General features: G+C 34.5%; 1 protein-coding gene across 5 annotated transcripts in view; it reads left to right on the top strand.

Annotated features, from left to right (window-relative positions):
- Positions 1–21,458, top strand: part of CDH8 (cadherin 8) — a 149,893-nt gene that overhangs the window by 107,656 nt on the left and 20,779 nt on the right. For 3 of the 5 annotated variants that reach the window (XR_003925073.1, XM_030026089.1, XM_030026090.2), the window contains exons 9-10: positions 10,535–10,656; positions 17,445–17,562. Coding sequence is in view for 3 of the 5 variants with exons in the window: in XM_030026089.1 (XP_029881949.1) it covers positions 10,535–10,656; positions 17,445–17,562 (240 nt within the window). In the remaining 2 variants the exon portion in view is untranslated. Of the gene's footprint in view, positions 1–10,534; positions 10,657–17,444; positions 18,144–21,458 lie in introns of those variants that run through there. The other 2 variants (XM_041126238.1, XM_030026092.2) reach the window with 2 other exon arrangements.

Genomic DNA, 21,458 nt, shown 5'->3' with positions numbered 1-21,458 from the left:
TTTTCTCTGGCTTAGTGGAACTCAAACTAGATAATCCATCATTTTTGCACAGAAACACAGAATTTGGTAAGGTAGTTTTTATTCATTTGCACATAAATACAGGGTTACAGAGAACTCCATAGATTCTAATGGGTCACAGAGCGTTTGCCATTGGTCAGTGGAGGGCTGGTATATCACATAAAGCTAGTTTGCAGTTCTCAGCTATGAAAGTGCATTCAGGCATATCACAAACTTTCCCATTAGTGTTTTTCACAGCTCAAGAATAGCAGGAGAGGTGATCCACACGGATAATAACATGGGAGTGGCCATATTATGACAAAATATGAATGGGAATGGAGTGTACTTATGAAACAATGCCTATATAAAATGGTCTCTACTTCAGGAGCAAGCATTAAAATTCAGGTACGGGATGCTGAATAGAAGTTAGCAACCTCTGATTTCAGAGGAAGGCACGTAAGGCAGCTGTGAAGAAAGCATTGAGTAATTCAGTGCAAAAAAAAGTCAGAGGACGTAATAAACATAATTATGGCAAGGAAAAGGATAGAGATTTGCATGAACAGTCTAACTTCTTTTATTTCTGGTTTCAGGGCATTATAAAGCCAGGATAGACATGTTAGTTCTAGATTTGCAAATTCTGATTTCACAGACATACTAGAATTGAAAACACTGCTCAAAGCTTAAAGCAGAAAAGGTTAGGATACTGGGTGGTGTTTTAGAAGGGAATAAGGCTTTCTGGGGCACCAAACAGATACAAGTAAGGAATACAAGGGTCATTAGTGAAAACATGCTTGACTAATTCATGTGAAGTATGTTTGTTAATTACTTTGAGAAAACTGGAGGCATGGTTAAACAGACAATATACGTATTATATTAGCAAAATGAGTGCATTGTTAACTGAACAACTAACAATTGGCCATCTGCACTTTGAGCATTTGAATTAGAATTTCTGAAGAAAGTATGATTAATCTTAAACATACTGTGTAGTATTCATCTAGTTTGATAAACAGAATTCATCTACTTCTAAGCAGCATGTGACTATTTAAAATCTCCACTTTTTTTTCTGTAAGGCTGAAGCAAGAGAGTAGGTCGGAGTAGAGTTTTGTAGCTGAATATTGGTTTAGTCTTCTTTAAGCACGTTTCTTTCTAGAATAAAGACTCGGAGCAGCACGCTTTGAGCTTCTAGTAAAGTTGCTGGATAGCAAAGAATGACAGTATTTTCTGGCTGAAAAACAGAGGAGAGGATTTTTTAAGGGTACATACTGATATGCTAGGGAGATCTTTTTGCCTATTGCTGAAGGTATGCAAGTAAGAATGGTTTGATGCTAAACTCCTAGAACCTGATTCAAATCCAGCATATCCAGCAATATTTTATCTGTGAAGGAAACATAAGAGTAATTAAATTGCACTGTTAAGAAAATCAGTCCCAGAAAGGAATACGAGCTCTAAAAATAATGACGCTTAAATACTAGTATAATAAATCCTTGTTTAAGAAAAATTTTTATTAAAGCATTTTGATATTTTGTCTATCAGTAAGGGAGAGATTTCATTTGAGCTATTAATTATTTTACTTCAATCATGAAATAATTTGAAATAAAAAAATCAAAATATTCCAGACATGTTGTCCTCAATCAGTCTGCTTATTGTTATTATTATTGCTCCTAGTCATTATAAAATTTCATAGCTAATTATAATTGACAATAAGACCTTGCATATCTAAGTCAATATTTTATAACATTTTAATATGCATGATGTATTAGCATATTAACAATATAATTGCTCTAAAGTGTGGGCCAGATTCCTGACTGTTTTATGCTAGCACAACTCCCTTGATTAAGCTGGAATTGAGCAACACAGCAGCAAATCATGCCTTGGTACATTTGTTGTGTCTTAAAACTTTTTTTCAATCAGTTGTTTTCCTGCCTTTTCACTGGTTTAATTTTTAAGGCAAATCCTTTTCTGTCACTTAATGGCACTGTATTATTTTCAGGAAATTTTTTCTCATTGTTATATTTAGAAATGAAAACCTATTACTTCCTCACAACGATTAAGGCATTACACTGGCTCAGAGAATCTGGAATCCTAATTAGGTTTGTGGAGCTGTGACCCACAAGAAGTAAAGACCTAGTAGCATTTCATCACGCTTTTATTATTGCTAGTGTATATAATAAAGGTAACAGAAAGATGTGGTTCCCTATGGCTTTCTGTGGTTCCCTGTTTTCCTAACTTTTTTTTACTTATTGGTAGCTGCCACAAGGAAGTGGAAAAACCTTCTTTCAAAAGGTTCTGGTAGACTCCGACTTTTGCTAAAATGATGGGTCTGTAGAATAGTGCTTCCTAGTTGCAGATGCTTCCACAGATTACAAATGCTGTTTTGCTATTTCTTATTCTTTAAGTTAGGGATATTTTTTCTTTTCTTTTTTTTTGTTAAATTTGCATTGATTTTTGAAAAAAATGTAACTATAACTTCAGACATTTCTTTATAGTTTATAAGTCTACTACTAATAGTTGCTAAAGCTTAAACCATATTTTTAATTTTTGCACTGATAACAATTCACCACTGAAATACATAACACAGTTCATTTACTGAAAGTGTTGTAACTGCAAATTACAGCCTGACTTGCATCCTAGTTAGAGACAATAAGGCTCAATAACACAGTACTGTATCAGAAATACAGGTTGTTTTCTGCCAGCATTTGTTTCAGTTTGGTCTCTGGATAGATGTGTGGGTGGAAGGATGTTGGCAGTGTACTTTTTTCTTTTTTTTTTTTTCCCCTTAAGGATTTACTATAGGATCTGTGAATAAAACAGAATTGTTTTCATTGTCATAAACCTGACATGACTATAGCAGCTTCCAATACAACCCGCACAAGCAGCTATACTAATAATTTATTTTGAATTATGTATTTGTTTACTCATATTGATGTGTCACATATATCTTGATTATGTGTCACAATGAATATAAAGCTCACTGTGGTCAAAATTAGATATGCAGGAGAACAGTCTCTAAGGGCATGCTGTTTGCATCCAGAGCTTCTGACAAGAGACAAGTACCCGTAATTGCTACTCAAATATTGAAAAGGTGCTACAATTTCTGATTAGGATGCCCCTTCTAACTCTTTTCAAGCCTCAGCCCATCCCTTTGTTCCCCCTACTTTAATGTCCCCCCTTCTCTCTCCTAGTGCATATCTCATGCAGTCTGATCACTCTCTTCTGCAGTATGTAGGTTATGTGTAATGAGCACTCATGTGTTACCTAGTACATCTAGTATCTACTGTACCTTCTAGCATTTTCTTTTGGCATCCATGAAAATGAATAGGAAGTGGTGACACTAAGATAGATTTTTCAAAACACAAACATTGTGATTAAAGGGAGACTGCCATTCAAAGTGATTTCTAATAGCTAGGAACCCTTGAGTTTCTGGGTTGTTTGGTTTTTGGGAGGGTGGCAGAAGGGGTGGGGGCTGCTTGTGCTTCCCATTCCCCTCCAGCTCTAAGGTGGATATGAATTAGTTTCAGCATCCTCTGCTCCCTCAAGGACAAAATTACAGCTCACTCACCGTGGCCCCTGGTTCTCAATCACACTGCAGTGGCGGATAACTTTTCCTCTCTTGTTGTGCATGGCTAAATTTAAACAGAACAGTGTCTTTTGATTTTCTCTTATAACCAGGGTTATGGCAGAAGAGACCCTCTTCACAGCTGTAAACTACATGTGAGCAGTTGTTTTGCTTTTCCAATCTAGTTTTGCCTTTCCAAGCCCTTTTGATCTATCTCTGCATTCAGACAAGATGATATCATGCATATACACCAAACAAAATATGATACTTCTGCAAAAAATTGCAAGCATTTCCCAGTTTTGCAAATGGATCTTTCAGTTCACAGAGGATCAGAGGTAATTACAGAGTAACTATTTGTTAGGCTGCTGAATAACTGTACAGCTTAATGGTATGAAAAGTAACAAAGAGGTTGCATTTGAATGTCAAATGCTAGCCTGCCCTCAGATAAGCAAAATGAGGGCTGATTCCATCAATATGTATTGTATCTGTATGAAAAGAAGATACTAACTTTTTAAAAATATAGTTTGATTATCAAGTTTTATAAATCAGTGTTGATACTTTGAAGTTAACAAAGTACCCAGTTTAAGTCCCTGTTTTAATTTAAATTATATTTACATTTTAAATTTTAAATTAATTTAAATATAGGAAATAGATAATGTAATATTAAGGACAAGGACTAGACTAAACTTCTAGAATAGAAGAGATCTGACTAACTTCAGTAGAAGCTGAATCAGGCACTGAAGTGAAAGGGAAAAGTTCATACCAACATAGTCTGTTTACATTACTTTGCTACTGCAATGGTAAGCAAAGAACTCAGTGCAGGGTTAGGTGGAGTGTCACTGATTGTCACTGATTTGGTTGGACTTAATGATCTTAAGGATCTTTTCCAACCTAAATGACTCTGTTATTTAAAAAAAAGGTCCATTTGGTCTTTTTGCAGGCATGTTTCATTTTTCTGAAAATTTTAGGTAATTGATTCAGAATTCATATCAGTTCTGGGCTATATTAAACAATTTTTATGTCTTATATGCACTAATGAAAGAAAAAGAAAACCCCACAGAAAATGAAAGTGAGTGAAAACTTTGTCTGAACAGGGCCTGAAGAATATGGTTTTATTTAATTAATGATTTCTGGCATGGCTTGTGCGTCTGTCACAGAAATTTTACTTTCTTTTTTCTTTTGGTATGATCAGCAACCTGAAAGTATAATCTGTCCTTTCATCCCATATATTGACTAAAGCTAGGTGTGTGGCCTATCTTAGTCACCTCTTTACAGATGGAGTTGCTGAACTTTGGAAACCTCTTAACTACAAATTCACCTTTGAAGTCAAGGACTTGAAAATGTAGTCTGTCCTCAGTTTCCCCTCCTCCTTGTCCTCCTTTCCAGGATACACAGTCGAAATACACTCCTCACTCCACCTGGTTAGCGGGTATGTATGGTTCTTCTGCATTTGTCCATGCCTGTGGAAGCATGCATTTTGCAGGAGTCTGACATCTTTTTCATGGCAATGAGAGGTAGAAAAGTGGACAAAAATGAAGGAGGTGGAAGATGTTGAGCAAGTCCTTGGTTAAACTTGTGACAGTCTATCAGTGAGGAAATAGAATGTAACATAGCTTTGCTCTTGACTTGTTCATCTTTCTTCTGGAGACCATAATAAAATGAACCGAGCGATCTACTGAGACAAAACTTTTCAACTCCATTATTATTTTTCTCCCAAAGAATGACTTAAGGAACAAACCAGAGAAATATGTTTCACATCTTTTTCTTTCTGCCTCCCTCCCACACACATGTACATGCAGAGACTCGCCACAATCTGTACTCCTCTAATATGTTCCAGTGTGCTGAAATAAATATAAATGGAACATTAATTTTGAAGCAGTGTTTGTTTCTTGTTTTAGCAACTTGTACAGAAGCATTTCTGCTATGCACTGATATGCTTCTATTATTTTACAGATATACCACAACTCTTAGTATTTTCTCATCCTTTAAAATACAAGAATTTCAGGGGGGAACTAAATCTTCATGATGACCAATCCTGTTTGGTTGCTTGAATTTCATCCTAATTCAGAAATAGCTTATGTTCTGTTGTTTTTAACAGAAACATTGCCAATTACTGATGTCTTTTCCTGACAATTTCAGGCAATCAGTCTGTCATGAATCAGATCATTACACAACACTTCAGACAACTGAACACAGTATTTGCACTAGTAGGAGATTTCTGTAGTTAAACTTCGACATAAATAAAATTTCAGTTTCACAACAGCATCTCTGTTTCTTAGGATTCTTGAAGTCAGATTTGTCAGCTTTATATGGCAAAAATTGTTATAAGCTGTGGTGTTATATAGGTAAAGGATTGCACAAAGAAAACAACAACATAAACCCTAACAGGAGAAATAAACTTGTCCTGCATGTAGATTATCTTAGTAAAGTCATCAGATAAAACCTTAATAGAGTCATGGGGAATGGATCTGTTAAAATACAACTTAATAAGTTTGAAATATAAGGGATGTAAAACAAGTGCTGTTGTTTTTATTAAGTCAGTGATTCAGATTTTTTTTTTTTGATTTCTCTGTTAGAACTAGGATTTCCTCTACTTCTAATATTAAAATATTATTATAGTAGAAATTTCACTGAATCAGAGAAGCATGAAATAGCCATTTCCAAGCCATGTGGTGATGATAATAGTAATAAAAGATGTGTTATTTTCTAGGAGTCTACTTTCTATTCAGGTACTTAATTTTAGTTAAAATGCAAGGCAGCTTATGACTTTTTAAAGAGAACCTTGAAGTGATTTTGGATAATTTAATTAAATGAAGGAAAACTGGATTAAACTGGATTTCTTTGGGTTAAACAGATGATGAACTTCATTTTGTGCAGCCAATAATTCTCTTTCTTAAAGACCACTGCTCTTTAAGACCACTTGTATGTGTATCTGTCAAGGAAAGACAGTGTTTATGCCTGTTGAATAGCTGCATTGTGTTCTGTTAGTTATGGCACAAGACCAAAAATTTGATTTATAAGCTCTAGTTACTCCTGGTATTACTTGCTGCATGCAGTAACAATGTTAACAGTGCTTAGTGCTTTGCATTACAATCTATTCCAATGATACACACACATCTTGTATATGTAGGGTTTTTCCAGGAAGGAAGAAATGTGTTGATCACAGTAACAACTAGCGTTGTTCTGTAGCCTCCAGAAGTTCAGATTTGGGGACACTAAATGTCTTGATAATGGGATTTTTGAAATTTGACTTTGATTATCTCATCTACCTCTTCATTTTTATATCAAACTCTGCAGCCTTTTTTTAATCCTGAGTAAGTAACAATGGGTATGTTACTCAAAGATGAGTACCAGCAAGGTGTATATTTCAAGCGTTTAATGTTCCAATAGAATCTTGAGAACTGGGGAGAAAAGCGGAAGAGCTTTTTAGGTCCTTATAATTCTTGTAAACCTTTCAATATGCATTTCTAAACTCATCTGGACTTTCCATTATTTTTGGAAATTTATTCTTTTTCACTAGTAAGTTCCACTAGCTATTTTTACAGAGTCATCCTTTCCTTCTACCTGTCTAGATGTTCCTTTGTTTGTGTGTGTGCTGTGCTCATCTACAGCAGGCTACTGGATCTTAGAACTGTGGGCTGTAATTGAGACTTCAGCAGAGACGTAAAAGAGCTGTACTTCTAGGAAATTATGTACACAATTTGCATATGTGTTTCTTATAGCTACATGCTGTGCTGTGGCAGCGGTGTCCACAGATGACCAACTGAATGTATTTGAAATTAAAAACTAAGTCCTTCTGTGCAGCCTTAATCTAAAAAGAGTTTTGGTAAACTAGACTAGTGGAAATTTTCTCAATATTTTTTAATCTTGCACCTCATTGTGCTAAATTTTCAAACCAAGCCATTGCTTCTCAAATGACAGTCCTAATAATATACTTGTATTGCAAGATTCAAGGTAGGTCTTTTTAAGCTGTACTTCACAATAAATACAGGTGGTGAAGCTTCTACAAATGTGGTTAGTTCCTTAGAGAGAGAGTCTCTAAGTTTACAATCTTTTATGATTTTGCACAGAATAATTGATTGGAACTTAAGCAATCTGTCTTACTATCTATCTGGTAGAAGCAAGAAGACTCAGTCTCCCTTAATTCTACTGACTGGGTGATTCATTGGGGGGAAAAAAAAACCCAACACATCACCCCCCCCCAGTAATTAAAACTCAGTTTTGTCACTAGTTTAGAAAGAACTGACTCTCCATTCTTACAAATGAGGAAAAGTTCTGAACATTGAATACTAATCAGTATGAAGGCCAACTGTATGGAGGACAGTTGCCCACGCAGACATAACAGTTTGTGCACTCTGTGGGTCAGAGTGGATCCACTTCAATCACTTTCTACTTTTAGTTCAAGGATATTGGGCATTCCTAACAGAGGTGGATTTAAACTTGAGAGGGACATCCTCTGCGTATGTTTTACCACTGAGAAGTTTGCAGACATTAGAAGTATGAAAATGGACAGATGAATCTCTTTTATCTTAACAGTGTTTCATCCATGAGTGAAATCTGGATTTGCTCAATGAGAATTCATTAATTTGTTTGAATAGGTATGCTTAGGGTAATCTGTATTTACAGAGAAAACACTTAGCACAAAGTGAAATTTCATTGAAAGTTTGCAATGACAAAATAATGCAATGTATTCAGTGTGGTGGGCAGTAGAAGCAGTAGATAAAATTCCCTCTCCGTCTCTCTCCCTCTCTTTCTCAACAATAAATTCCACCATAGTCACAAGAACCCTAACAGGCAGTGGATATCCCCTTGTTTGGAGATTTCCAAACCAGTTGGGTCTCTCTTGTGTTTAGTAAATTAATTTTTTAAATGAATTCTCATCAAGTTTCTAATTATAATATCTTTAAATTTAATGTTTGTATTTCTGATGAAAGACAAACATTTTGGGGGCAGTCACAAGGGACATGAATAATTTCTTTAGAAGCTTATCTAATTAATTACATTTCTCTGTAATGTCTTTAAAATTTGAACTGCCATCATTTCATTAATTTAGATAAAAGTAAATCTTTAGTGTTTAAATATGACACTAGTGCTGAGAATTCTGATAAGCTCAAGATTCATTGTCTGTATTTCTATCAAGTTAAGATAAAAAAATGTGTTTAAAATGTTTTGGGATACATGATTTGCATATTAACTTTTATTTGATTTCTAATACATTATTATTTCGTGGCATAAGTATTCACCTCACCTGTTAATAAGTAAGATAATATGATGCAAAATGGACATAAATATTACTCTTACAATATTTTGGTGGGGATTTCTTTTTCTTCTGTAACATGTTTCTTTCCGAACTAAAACTTTTGACTCCTCCAGATGGGAAGTATTTCAGGCTATCCAGCAAACATAAAGCCTTTGTTTACAGCACTAGTACATTTGGTGATAGCCTGGGTTTGTGTCTTTTGAAATAGTTATTTTTATGCTATTTCGAAGTAATGTTAGTAGAGCAGTGGAAATTTACACATTTAGATTTCTAGGTGCAGCTTCAAAAATTATGGTTGTCTTTATCATACAAGGAAAAAAAAAAAGGATACAAGAGGTAGGGTTTGATTAGGTCACAACACAATTAACTTTGATGGAAACCACAAAAAATACAGTGTATATAGTGATTCTTCCTTTAATCATCTCTACCACTTGTAGGGCTGCCACCAGTTGCTCCCTGCCCACTGGTGGAGCCTGATGTAATTCTACTTTATAGACATTTATTATGAACTTCTGTCCTGCCTTCCCCTAAGCCAATTCTGTATTGCCAGAGAACAGAACCCACATGGACTGATGACAGCTTTGGACAGCTGCTAAGCTGTCACAACAACTGTGAGTAAGTTGATACCCAGACTATGGTAGCAGCTTTTTTGCCTGCAGTAGTGATTTAGGCAAAAGCACGTAGTTCAGTTACAAATCAGACCCAGAGTTTAATTCACACAGTGTGCATTTCTTCAAATTGTTGATGATATAAACAAGATAAAATACTGTGGTCATAAAATAATACTCACTAAGAGATGGATTTTGAAACTAGTATTAATTTACTTGTAGAGGTATGCATGTGCTATAGAACAGTTTTTTTAAACTCTTCAGATCAGCTGGTCACCTCAGTTTAAACTGAATTCATGTTTTTGCTCTTTGGGGAAAAATAATCTAAAATATTTATAAATAGTCTCTTAAATTAGCTGTACTGAATTGAAGGAAAGACACTAGAAACTGACTGTCAAATCTATTCAAAGTAGAATGCAAACTGTTGGTTTAGCTTTTCTTTCCTTACAGCTTAACAAGGTTATTCTACTCTTTACAGTGATAAACACTTTTATGCAAAATAGCTCTATATTGTAAATAATGAGGCTTTATTTCGGTGAAGAAAGAAGTTCCCAGGTCATATTTTTGGTCAGTGGCAGATGAATCAAAGTGCTTTAATAGTCCAGAGGACTATCTAGTTTTGCCTACGTCTACCTGCCATCTATCTTTCTCACAATGTGGGTCTCCACATTAATTGTATTTGTAATGAAGAAATAATAGATGTGCAGTCAGAACAACTAATAGAGTAAAATGCTCTGTGTTCTGCCAAAGATAAACAAAGAAATAAATCTATGTTGTTTACAGCCTTCCCTTTTCCATGTGTAATGGACTTTATCAATAAAACAATACAAACTTCATCAAAGAAAAATCTTACCAATTTAGTCCAAGAAAGGTCTTCATTGAGCTAATCTCCAACAAATGCTGTTTGCAATAGGGATCTATTTATTCTTTTCAACCATAAAATACTGGCCATCCTTCTTTATCTCATGCTCCAACTCTATGATCCATTACAGATAAGACAACCTAATTAAGCAAGGACAGAAGACAGGAAGAGTATGGTTACTATGTAAGCATTTATGCATCAGTCCCAAATTAAATATGCCTGCCTCTTATGCTTTGAATTTCTTTTCTTAGGGAACCACAGTCAAGTGTCCCGGGTGCCTGTTGCTATCAAAGTTCTTGATGTAAATGACAATGCTCCTGAGTTCGCATCAGAGCATGAAGCCTTTTTATGTGAGAATGGCAAGCCTGGACAAGTAAGTATCTCCATGTTTTTACGTTGTGTACTTTGATGTGTGAGAATGGGGTGCAGTTTCTCCCTGTCATCTTATCTTTATTCTCCAAATATGTGCCTATGTGTTCATGCTAACAACTCATTCATTTAAGATAAACCTATGATTGTATTCTGTGGTACATGACTCTATATATGGACGTACAAATTTTTTAAAGTATAGGTTTTAAATTAAAGGTAGGAGTCTTGGGACAATATCCAGAAAAAATGCTGAGTGTCTTTAAGCTCCCACTGTTACCACTCTGGTGGAGTGCATCATGTCATGGGCTCATGTGTGTTAACAGGTAAAAGTATAATCCAACCTGAATTCCAGTTCAGTTGTTGAACTATATTACAGCTGGGCACAGGTATAATTTAGAAGAAACACTTGAAATAATACAACCATTTCCCCTTACCCGTATCTCAGTTATAAACTCTATCTATTTAGTTCTTTCTTACTTTTCTGTGATAATTGGGAAAAAAAAAGAAAGCAAACCAGAACTTCATGGAAAGTGAAGTAAATTGTAACAATATTTAAAATATCTAAAGAGGGATGGGGTGTTGGAGAAGTGAAGTTCAAGTTTTCACTATATTTCACAAAAAAAAAAAAAGACTTAACAGGTTATTTATTTCTTGATTTAATGAAATAAAAGGGTTGGCAAAGGAATTTACAGAACACTCTACAAGGTGAAATAAACACAGCAAGATATCAGAAGTAAGATTTAACCTGTGTAGCCTTTTTCAAAGAAAATGAAAGATTTCTTAAAAGGCATACATTTTGAAGGACAAAAATACAGAAATAGGGAAGAATATCTCATATGCCACATAAATGATAAGATAAAGATTCAAGAAAATGTACAGACTTTTAGAAAGTAATGCAGTGTAAATGAGATTTAACTTTTGTCCAGCTTGAGAAACATTGTGTTACAACAATTCACTGTTTTTAAACTTTCTAATTTATTTCTAGATTGTGACATTTTATTTAAATAAACAGCAGCTGACAGCATGACACTAGTCTTGTTAATCCAACTATTCCTGTGTCTCATGTGGGTGTTAGGCATTAAATTCACTGTTCTCTAAAGAAGGTTACCTTACAATAGAGTTAGAAATTTTTTCCTTTAGTAGTATTAAATGACAACCTATAGAGTAGTGTATGACAACCTACCTCTGCCAAGACTGGATTGTTACAGAAGATGATTTGACTTCTAGCACCCCTTTTTGTTTATTAAAAAGGTGTGAAAAATGTGTCATTTAAGAAATGAGAATTCTCACTATCCACTGAAAAGCAGATTATTGAAATGTGCCCTTATGGGCAGACAGTTATGTTACTGTTGGTATTTAAGTTCTTCTAGCTCAGAGTGGATTTCTGTTTAGCTTAGGGTGGATTTCAGATGCTGAGTAGTTGCATTTTCTAGGATATATTAAATTCTAATGAGTACACCTTTATCCAGAGCTCAGTAAGCTTCCAGAAATCAGAAAGCTGTGTTGCAGTGTTTTCTGAATATATTTATGTAGGTATTGCTACCAAATTTCAGGTGTTTTAAGAGATGGTGAAAAATGTTTGCATTTCATTTTGGAATAAAACAATAAATGAGATTATTAAGAGTCAGCTAGTAAAAGAGGCTTTTGTTTAAGCACTTATGAAAAACTTTCATTAAACCATGATATTCTTCATCTTACCATCACCTCTTACGCTCTTGATCTGATGGCAGATGTCACTCTTGAGCATGAATCCTTCTGTGAACTTTACAGATGGTTATTAGATATTTGGCTGCCAGCATGGATGAGGTGGCACTGATCCTGCAATTTATTCTGTGTTTTAAACAAATAACATTATTGGAACAGTAACCAGTCCAGAATAGTCACCCAGCTTAGGTTCTAAATTTAAGTCATCATTCAAAAATTATCTGTTCCTGTAAAGATTTTAGTATCTACGCTACCTGATTGATTTTTCTTATGCTTACTATTCCATATTCAAAATTTGGAAGAAATCATATTAATCAGGCAAGATGTAGAATTCAAAAAAATAAATATGTCTCAGCTATGAAATAGCTAATATGAGAAAGACACTACTCTTTTACATTGTAGCAAAATCCTAATTTGGGTAGTTCTCCAAAGTTTAAACTTGAATGTTACATTTGCAGGAAAGGCACAATTGTGTTATGGTATTCTAGTCTATTTACATTTGCAGTTCAACTTAAATCTAAGTTTAAATCAAATTTGAATTACCATAAGGGAGATTACATTTGAACCTTTTATGAAACCTTATTTGCAGCCTTTAAATATATTGAACCGTCTATTCCAGTTCACTTTCTAAGTGTTCTATTTTGGGTTCTGATATAATTGCAAGTGGCAAGTGCAGCTGCTGGTGATGTGACAAAATGTATTAAAAACTGTTGATGTATAACGTTGCCAGATGCATTTTCTTTGCTTTAACCTACGTCTAGCCATAGAGGTACTACAGCTAGCAGGAGAAGAAAGAGAGAGGAGGAGGAAATATATTTGTCCATGCACATATTTATGTGCTCCTTGCACGTTTTTACAGACAACAGAAAGTTGCCAGAAATGTTTTTTGTCAGTTTGAGGGGAAAAAAAAATAATATCGGAATGTACTGTTACGGTACCTCTAAGCTAACCATAAACCAGCTCATGCCTTTCCCTATTATTCCTTTTTTTGCATAATTCCACTTACTAAAGCCAGAACATTCATGGGTTTGCTGGCTATAGCTGTACAGTCGATTGTTCTCCAGCACAGCTAAATTATTTTCCTATACTTCTAGATCAGAACATCTGTATTTTTGCATAAGAAAAGTGCCTCACTCACTGTTCCCCAGTCCATACCCGGACTTTTCCAGTGAAATGGTGTTTGCTCAAAACAAAGCTACAAAATTTTTAACACTTCAGTAGTGCAGACAATGATGTATCAGTGCTCAAGCCAGTGTTCAAACTAGAGCAGTATAAAACTGAATACAATATTCCTTCAGTCTCTTGCAATTTGTCTCTATTTTATTCACTTCTCCTAATAGAATTGGCTTTTTCTAATGGAAGAAATCTTCAGATAGATCTCTGTCTCTCTGAAGAGTCAAAGCTCATTCAAATGGCAAAATGCAGGTTCTAGCAGTAAAGGGCTGGCTCTAGCTAAAAAGGCAAAGTTAAAATTGTACTGTGATGAGTCTACTGCTTATAGTATTATGAGTCTGCAAAGTAATTCAAAAATAACCGTGAACACCGATGTAACTGCAAAAGTTTTTTCAGAGTTGGAAGAACAGTTTTAATAAAAGTAGGGAACAGTTTACTAATGACAAGGAACCGTTCTAAGGTTAGCAAGTTGCATTGCAGGGTAAGACTTTTAAACAGTATCGTGTATTAAAAGCACACATAGATAGTTATGATACATTGATAAGAACTTTGTTTTGCTATTTAACCTTCTACATAATTCGTTATGATTATACTGGTAATCTTTTATAAATATTATTTCAGGCATATGTGGCTTTGTAGAAATGCAATACAAACCTGCAGATTATAATATCAAGTTGTCCTAGAGGATCCTTTAACTATTAATTTCAATCCAGAGCTGCCTGTTAAGCAAAATATGCTGATTTACTATGTTTCTACTAAGTGTACGTACAGAATCAAATATATGCCTGAATTTTTAGTGCAACAACGTTGGAATTTTACATGGCAGAAGTTCAGAAATTTCAAGATTGAACAGCCAAAGGGTTATTAACTTTCACTGTTGTGCTTATGGATACATAGTGAAAAAAATCAGTTCTTGTCTTCTTTATTAGTAGTATTGACCAATTTTGTTATATGAAACACCTTTGTTATGCATGTTATTACTAGGAAATAAAAAACATCTCTAGTGATAGGTAAGGCAGGTCAGCCCTGGAAGATTCTCTACCATGTTATGAACCACAAATTAAGAGTTGGAGAATTACTTCAATAGTGTTACATTACATGAACACACAACACTGAGCAATAAAGCATGCTTATCAGCATACTAATAAAAATGTGGTAATGAGAATTACTGGACTTTTCTCACCCCTATGGAGTAAAAGATACAGCAGCTTTGTATCACTGTATATATGTTATGCTTTTTTTTTTAAGAGCTTATTTTAATGCAAACGCACAAAGAAATAAGGTTGCCATGGGAACACTAACTCTTAATTCCTTGATGTGTGCATGTAACACAACAAATGCAGTATTCCACTAAGCCTGTCTTTTGCATATAATTTTCGGTGCATTTTCAGAGAAAGAATGATTTGGTAAACAATGAAGGGAATGGATGGAAAGAACTGAAATGTAAGAAAGAATTCTATAGGACATTAAGAGGTATCTGTAGTTCCTGGGGCAGGGGGGAGGAGGAAGGGAAAAGAATACACCCAGTTCCTATTTCTTGAAAATTTCCAGTCTAGATGATATTCTAAGCTTATTTCATAAAATTTCTGTGAACTAAAAACCCATGTTACTAATGCTCTTGGCTACTGGCTTTCAGGTATATTAACTGAAAACCTGGAGACAGTGAAAGTAAACTGTTACAGTCAACTTTCTTACATAATGCTGGAAAGAATTAACAGTTATGTAGCCAGTAGAGATAAAATTGCATAAGCATCTGATAAACTGCATCTACTATGTGCAGTTGACCTTCCAGACTTCACTGTGCCATTATCCTTTTTCCCTATTGCTTTCCCATTCTAGCAGTGTTTGAAAACTGGAACAATCATAAAATAGACCTGTCTAAAGATATTGTTCAGGATTCCATACTAAATTGCACTTACCATGATGCAAAATTACTAGTACCTAGTCCAGCCCTGGGCCCGATGCATGTGAATAGTTTAGTACCTTACACCTCTGCAAAGGGATAGCTGAAAATCTGTAAATGGGTGCATCTCTGCAGTGGGACAGATGACATCTGCTTTTATATTTTTCAGCTGTTTATATTTTTTCACACTGCATATCTCTCTAGGATCTATTATGCAGCTGTTAAATTGGAGACCTACTTCTTTTAAGCAAAAGCTACGTTAGGCCTTTTTTTGTCCATCTCTTCTAATACATGTGTTTGAAATCATATCATTCAAGATTTCCACCTTGGCACATGCAGTTATCCAAAAAAAGAATCTATTTATGTGGTATTTAAACAACCTAAAACTTTTTCCAGTAGATTTTTGATAATAAATCTGACCTATTCAAAATATGATTAGGCAAGGAATTAATTGTCTCAAATTCCTTCCTAGGTTGTCTTACAAATTATGTATGCCTATATCAATACCTGCTCAAACATCTTTTTACATACGTAATTTCAAATATTTATGTTTTGATGTTGCTTTTTGTGGTTACGTAGTAGGATTTTATTCTTTGTTTGACTCTTGAAGAACATAGAAGAAAGAATGGGATATTGACTATTATCATACATGTAACATATATAGATTGATAGTCCTTTCTCTTGTGGTAAAACCAGTATCAAATATTAGTTATTAGCAATTTGTTAGTGAAGCTTTGAAAATTTAAAGCATAAGTCTAGGAATTTGGACAGCATCAGACCTTGTTCCCGTTTTTTACTCTACTCTTTAAAAATGAAATTTGTAGTGATTCCTAATTTGAATTTAATTGTCCAAGAAATTATTGGTCAGTTGCTTTAGGCATTACAAAAATAACTACATAAGACAAAAATGTTATTGAATTCAGTGGACATGGGAAAGGTCAATAATTCTCATTACATTTCTTGTAAATGTTATCTAGCATGAGCTAACTACCACTGAAATTCAGCTCTGAGTGTGGGATCTGGATCCATAGTTGTCTTTGTTCCTACTTCTCTGGAAAATACTTGGAATCAAAAGTAATTGCACCAAATATTAAAAAAAAAAAAAAAAAAAAAAAAAATCAAAACTCCTGATTATTTTAAAATAATGTTTCCTCCTTTCACATTCCTATGCAGCTTTGTATGATTTGAAGATGATCAACTGCAGTATCTTTCAGAGTAATGTTGGAGATAAAAGAGGTAAATGGAAGTAAATACGCTGCAGATACTGTAGTTGGTCATATAAATCATATGAGGTGCTTCATACAAAGTTATTCAATTATTCAGAGTTATTCAGCCTATCCAAACTCTCTCTCCTCTTCTAACCTTAATATCCTGCATTATTCTGGGAATCATTTGTTCATAGTGATATTTTCAAACAAACCTATGTTCCTAGTACAGGAATAACTGAGGTTTTATTAAAATTAAGGAAAAAATCCAAATATAGACTTAGATATATTTTTTTTCAGATTATATTATTTATCATATAAAGCTCCACACCAAAAGGTAATTTAAAAAAAATAATTATTCAGTGAAGTAAAAAATGGTGGTAGGGGAAAGGAAGAAGTATTAAAGAAAGATCATACATTTCGGTCCAGTGTGAAGCATGATGATATGAATGAAAGACTACCATAGGCATCATGAGCATTTCTGAAACACAGTTTTCCTTCTTTATTGCTGAATAATAATTTATTACTTGCCTAAATCGGCAGCAGTTTTTACTGGCCTCTTTTATGTACCTGTTTCTCCTTATTTTCTGCCTCCCTGTTCTGGAAACAGTTTAAATGGGCCACATGTAGTCCCTGTTCCTCAGACTTTGAGTCTAAGGTCTGTAAAAACCTTCCAAGATTACAAATTAGCATTTTTGATCTGGCATGTAGACAAATGAGAATGTGTCCAGTAGAATGGAATGTTTTTTTCAATACTGTATGTTTATCAGGAGTGTGAATACTTAATGAGAGCGTTTTCTGTTGTAGGTAATTCAGATTGTCAGTGCTGTTGACAAAGATGATCCTAAAAATGGGCATTATTTCCTGTACAGTCTTCTTCCTGAAATGGTCAACAATCCAAATTTCACCATCAAGAAAAATGAAGGTAAATATAAACCATACCTAATGTGTATCTGAAGTTTTGAATTTTTTAATTGCTTTGCTGACTTCCAGTTACTTTACCAGTTTGTCCCTTGGGCAAATGTAGATAATCTGTTTAATGGTACCTTCATTATATCTCTTAGGCTATTTCCAATATCTTTACAGTAGATAAGAAGAAAGTAAAATGAATACTGAATTTAGATCCAGAAGACAGCTCACTGGCTTAAATAAAATGAAAGGGTGGATTTACTGCCTGTTTTATTTCTGTTAATTTGAAATTCCAGACATATGCTGTAAGATGAAAATCTGAAGCTATGTTGATAAATAAATGTTGATCCTACATTGACTAGATATAGATGGGAGCATAAAATTAAGTATCTGCTAAATCCCCCAAAGGAAACACCTTTTAAACCTGTTTGTTGTGTGTATAAAGGTTCCAGAGTATTTCAGTTAGGCACTTTTACTAGAAAGAGAAATCTGCTAGGTCAGCAAAGCCCAGAAGGGCACTTTGTGTCACTATGCTTTAGAGCACTTCTGGAAGGGCATAATGTCATTTTGTAGTACCATAGAAGTGGAATTTCATGCGTGATGGAAAAAAAAGACCCATTTAATATCGCTGAGCAATAAATTTACACTGATCCTTTTCTTTGGCACACAAATATATTTGAAGGTCATGTGAGAAAGAGCTATGAATGATCACAAGAATGCTATAAATAGTGCTTTATGTATTTGTACTTACTTGAATATTCAGCAAAGCTTTTCCATCTTGGCTTTTTTTTTGTTTTTTTAATAAAACACTAACTTGTCAGGAATTTTAGTCAAATTCAGTCTCTTATTTCTCTTATTTGAAATTATAACAAAGAAAATCCCTATTTAGTCCATTACTGATAGGAAGATATATGTGTGAGGTGTATGTGTATGAGTGTAAAAGTAATACATGAAATGTCAAATAAAGAGAAAATGCTGTTTTCATTTTTTTATTCTAGCTGTTCCAAACAAGAATAATGATGGCACCATTTTGTTAAATGATACTATAAAAGTCTAAATTCTCAAATCTGCTTAAATATATCCTGAATTTTTCTTTTCACTAGATATGTTTTTCTCATAGCATTCACTAAGCGTGTCTTTACTTATATTTGTACTGTCATGTAGGAACTAAGTCTCTGTATGTTTTCTGCACTTACAGGAGAAGATAAAACAAACCTCTTCAAAATGCATTTCGTAATCATCAGTAGTGTAACACAAATTGAATTAAGCGTCCTAAATGTGAGGTGGTTTGCTTTGCACGGCATGACAAAGTAAAAAAGGTCTTAGCATTTATCTTAATGTTTAAATACTTAGCTCACATCACTAATTAGCCTTGTCCTTTCAATCTGTTACCCATTTAAGACACACTCTTACTCCTAGTCACAGCCAATGGCAAAATGACTCCTGATCTGAGTGGGAGTGAGGAACCTTTCTTTATAACATGGGTTGGAAAAATAAGTCAAATTTTGTTACAACACTGCCACTCAGTTCTACACAGTTTTTAATGCATTTGAATCAGTTAAATGTGTAAATCCTCTTAAAACAACCAACCAAAATGTCTTGAAATTAAAAATCCACTTGAAGAGACTTTTCTGATTCAATCTTTCAGTATCCAAGAATAAAATTCCAACTATGCGTACCATCTTTTTCTATCAAGATTCCTCAGCCAGGGATGCAGTCCATGGTTGATGCTAGAACATGATCTCCAACAGGAAGCAAATATTCCTGTCAAAGCCAAAATCAGGGTATAATTTGGTTGAGGTGAAGTTTCATGTCATTTAAACATCATACATCTTAAGTAAGCCTTTAGTTAGTTATGCCACTTAAACAATGAACTTGACCATGACTTTGTCTTGCATATATCTGCTAGATAAGCATGAGTGATTATTCTTGTTGAAAAAACTCCAGTGTTCCTAAAAAAGCTGAACTCACAAGTCAAATTTCTCCTTAGTTGTACTAATGAGTGTCTGGGCTGTCCAAAAGCCAGTTTGGTGTGGTTTACTAGAAGCAATGTAAGAAACAACAACAAACCCCACTCTCATTTCTGGAGAATTGTGTTTCTGAGGATCAGATCAGTGCACAATCCACTTAGGCTTGGAACGGAAAAACATTTCCTCCTACCGGTGGGTAAAGTCCTTGACATCTTCCTGACTGTGACCTAAGCCTCAACTTCCTCCCATATTCGTGGCCCTGCCAAATTCTTCATGGCAGAAGAGACTGCCTTGATGGCTGCCGAAGAAATGCTGTCCTCTTATGGATATTATAAATGAATTGGATTTTCTCAGGAAACTTAATATAGAAACCCAATCTTTTATTTGCTAGAATTAGTAATTTTTTTCTTTATTTAAATGATTTTTCATGTCTTGCCTTTCTCCAAAGTTCTCTCAAGTGCAGAGGTAAACAAAAGAGCATTTGTGAAATTATATTACTCTGGGATTCTTTTGTGCTTTAGTTAACACTGTGGCATTTAGCAATTGATTCTCTAATCCACAAAGTAATGACGTTATCTGATCTGGTGGCACTAGTGTGCAAACAGTGTAGTTTGGCATCTGCCATGGGAAGAAAGCTGTGATGTTCTGTCCTTCATACTGAAGAATATATAAGATGCATGTATTTTGGAATTTTCTCTTGCTATATGCAACATAAGCATAACCATTAATTAATTTAGTTTGTTGCCTACAGGCTAATTCTATTGTTTAAACTTTCCAGATTGCCCTAAGGCAAGTTCATATGATACTTCAGTAATTAGCTGTGTTGCCCAAATATACTAGAAATACTATGATTGGCTACATTGTTATTGCCAAATATGTTTAACTGAGTGACACAACGGTGTATCTTCATCAGAAACCACAAAAAAAACCCCACTTCTCCTAAGGTTATGTTATGTATTATAGAAATTATCCTGTGATCATAGCAGAATCTGTTCCTTGAAATGATATAGTGGTAGCCTTTATTTGTTTGGTCTGTTAAATTTGCATATTTACAATCCCTTCCGTAGACGCCCAAAACTGTAGAGAATGTAGTGCCTTTCTGATGTAAGTAATGTAAAAATGTAAACTTAAATATCATCATAGATCTCACTGAATGTCTTTAGATCATCTCTTAGAAATCTTTATTTTTTTGTATCTCATGATCTGTTCTTTCTGTTCTTTTCTGAGCTCAAATGTCTGTTACTGAGTAGTTTTTCTTAGGCTTTGTGCCTTAGCTAAACAGGCAGCTACTGATAGTTGAAGTAAAGCAATCCTACTCTCTCAAACTGTAATGCAAGAAACAGTGATCATTTAGATTGCCAGATGCATAAACTTTTATCCCTTCACAAGAGAAATAATAAAATTGTGTAACAAAACTATAAGAAGTTAATGCAACATGAAAATCGTGTAAAGTTTTCTGTATTAGTCCTGGTGACTAAACCTGTGACTCCACGACATAACAAATCCTTGACTGGATAAACTCATGTAGACTGACTGTCTGGTCACTCAATTTTCATATGCCTTTGTGCTGGGTTTCTGCATAGGAACAGAAATGGGAAAAATGAAAATAAGTTTTGTGTAGTGTTTCTGACAAATTTCAAACCAGAAAAAACCTAAAACTTTAGATGAAAATACCTGACGTTTAGGCAGGTGTTGATACACTCTCACAATGTGTTGTAGATTCCTTAGCTGAATGGAATTAACCCTTCCAAAAAGCTGTAGGATCATAATAAATGACAAAAACTGACAGGAATTTAGACAATTGATGAGGGTTTTGTACTGTCGTGGTGTTTGTAAATTGAAATGAGGCCCCTAGAAATGGAATTAGCATTTGTTGACAGTCTTTTTTCGGGTGAGTGGTCTTCACAAAGTGTTACCTAAAATCTAATGCCAGTACATGGAT

This window comes from Aquila chrysaetos, chromosome 9 (assembly GCF_900496995.4).
Source record: "Aquila chrysaetos chrysaetos chromosome 9, bAquChr1.4, whole genome shotgun sequence".
NCBI lineage: Eukaryota > Metazoa > Chordata > Aves > Accipitriformes > Accipitridae > Aquila > Aquila chrysaetos.
This window is presented reverse-complemented; position numbering and strand designations above follow the sequence as displayed.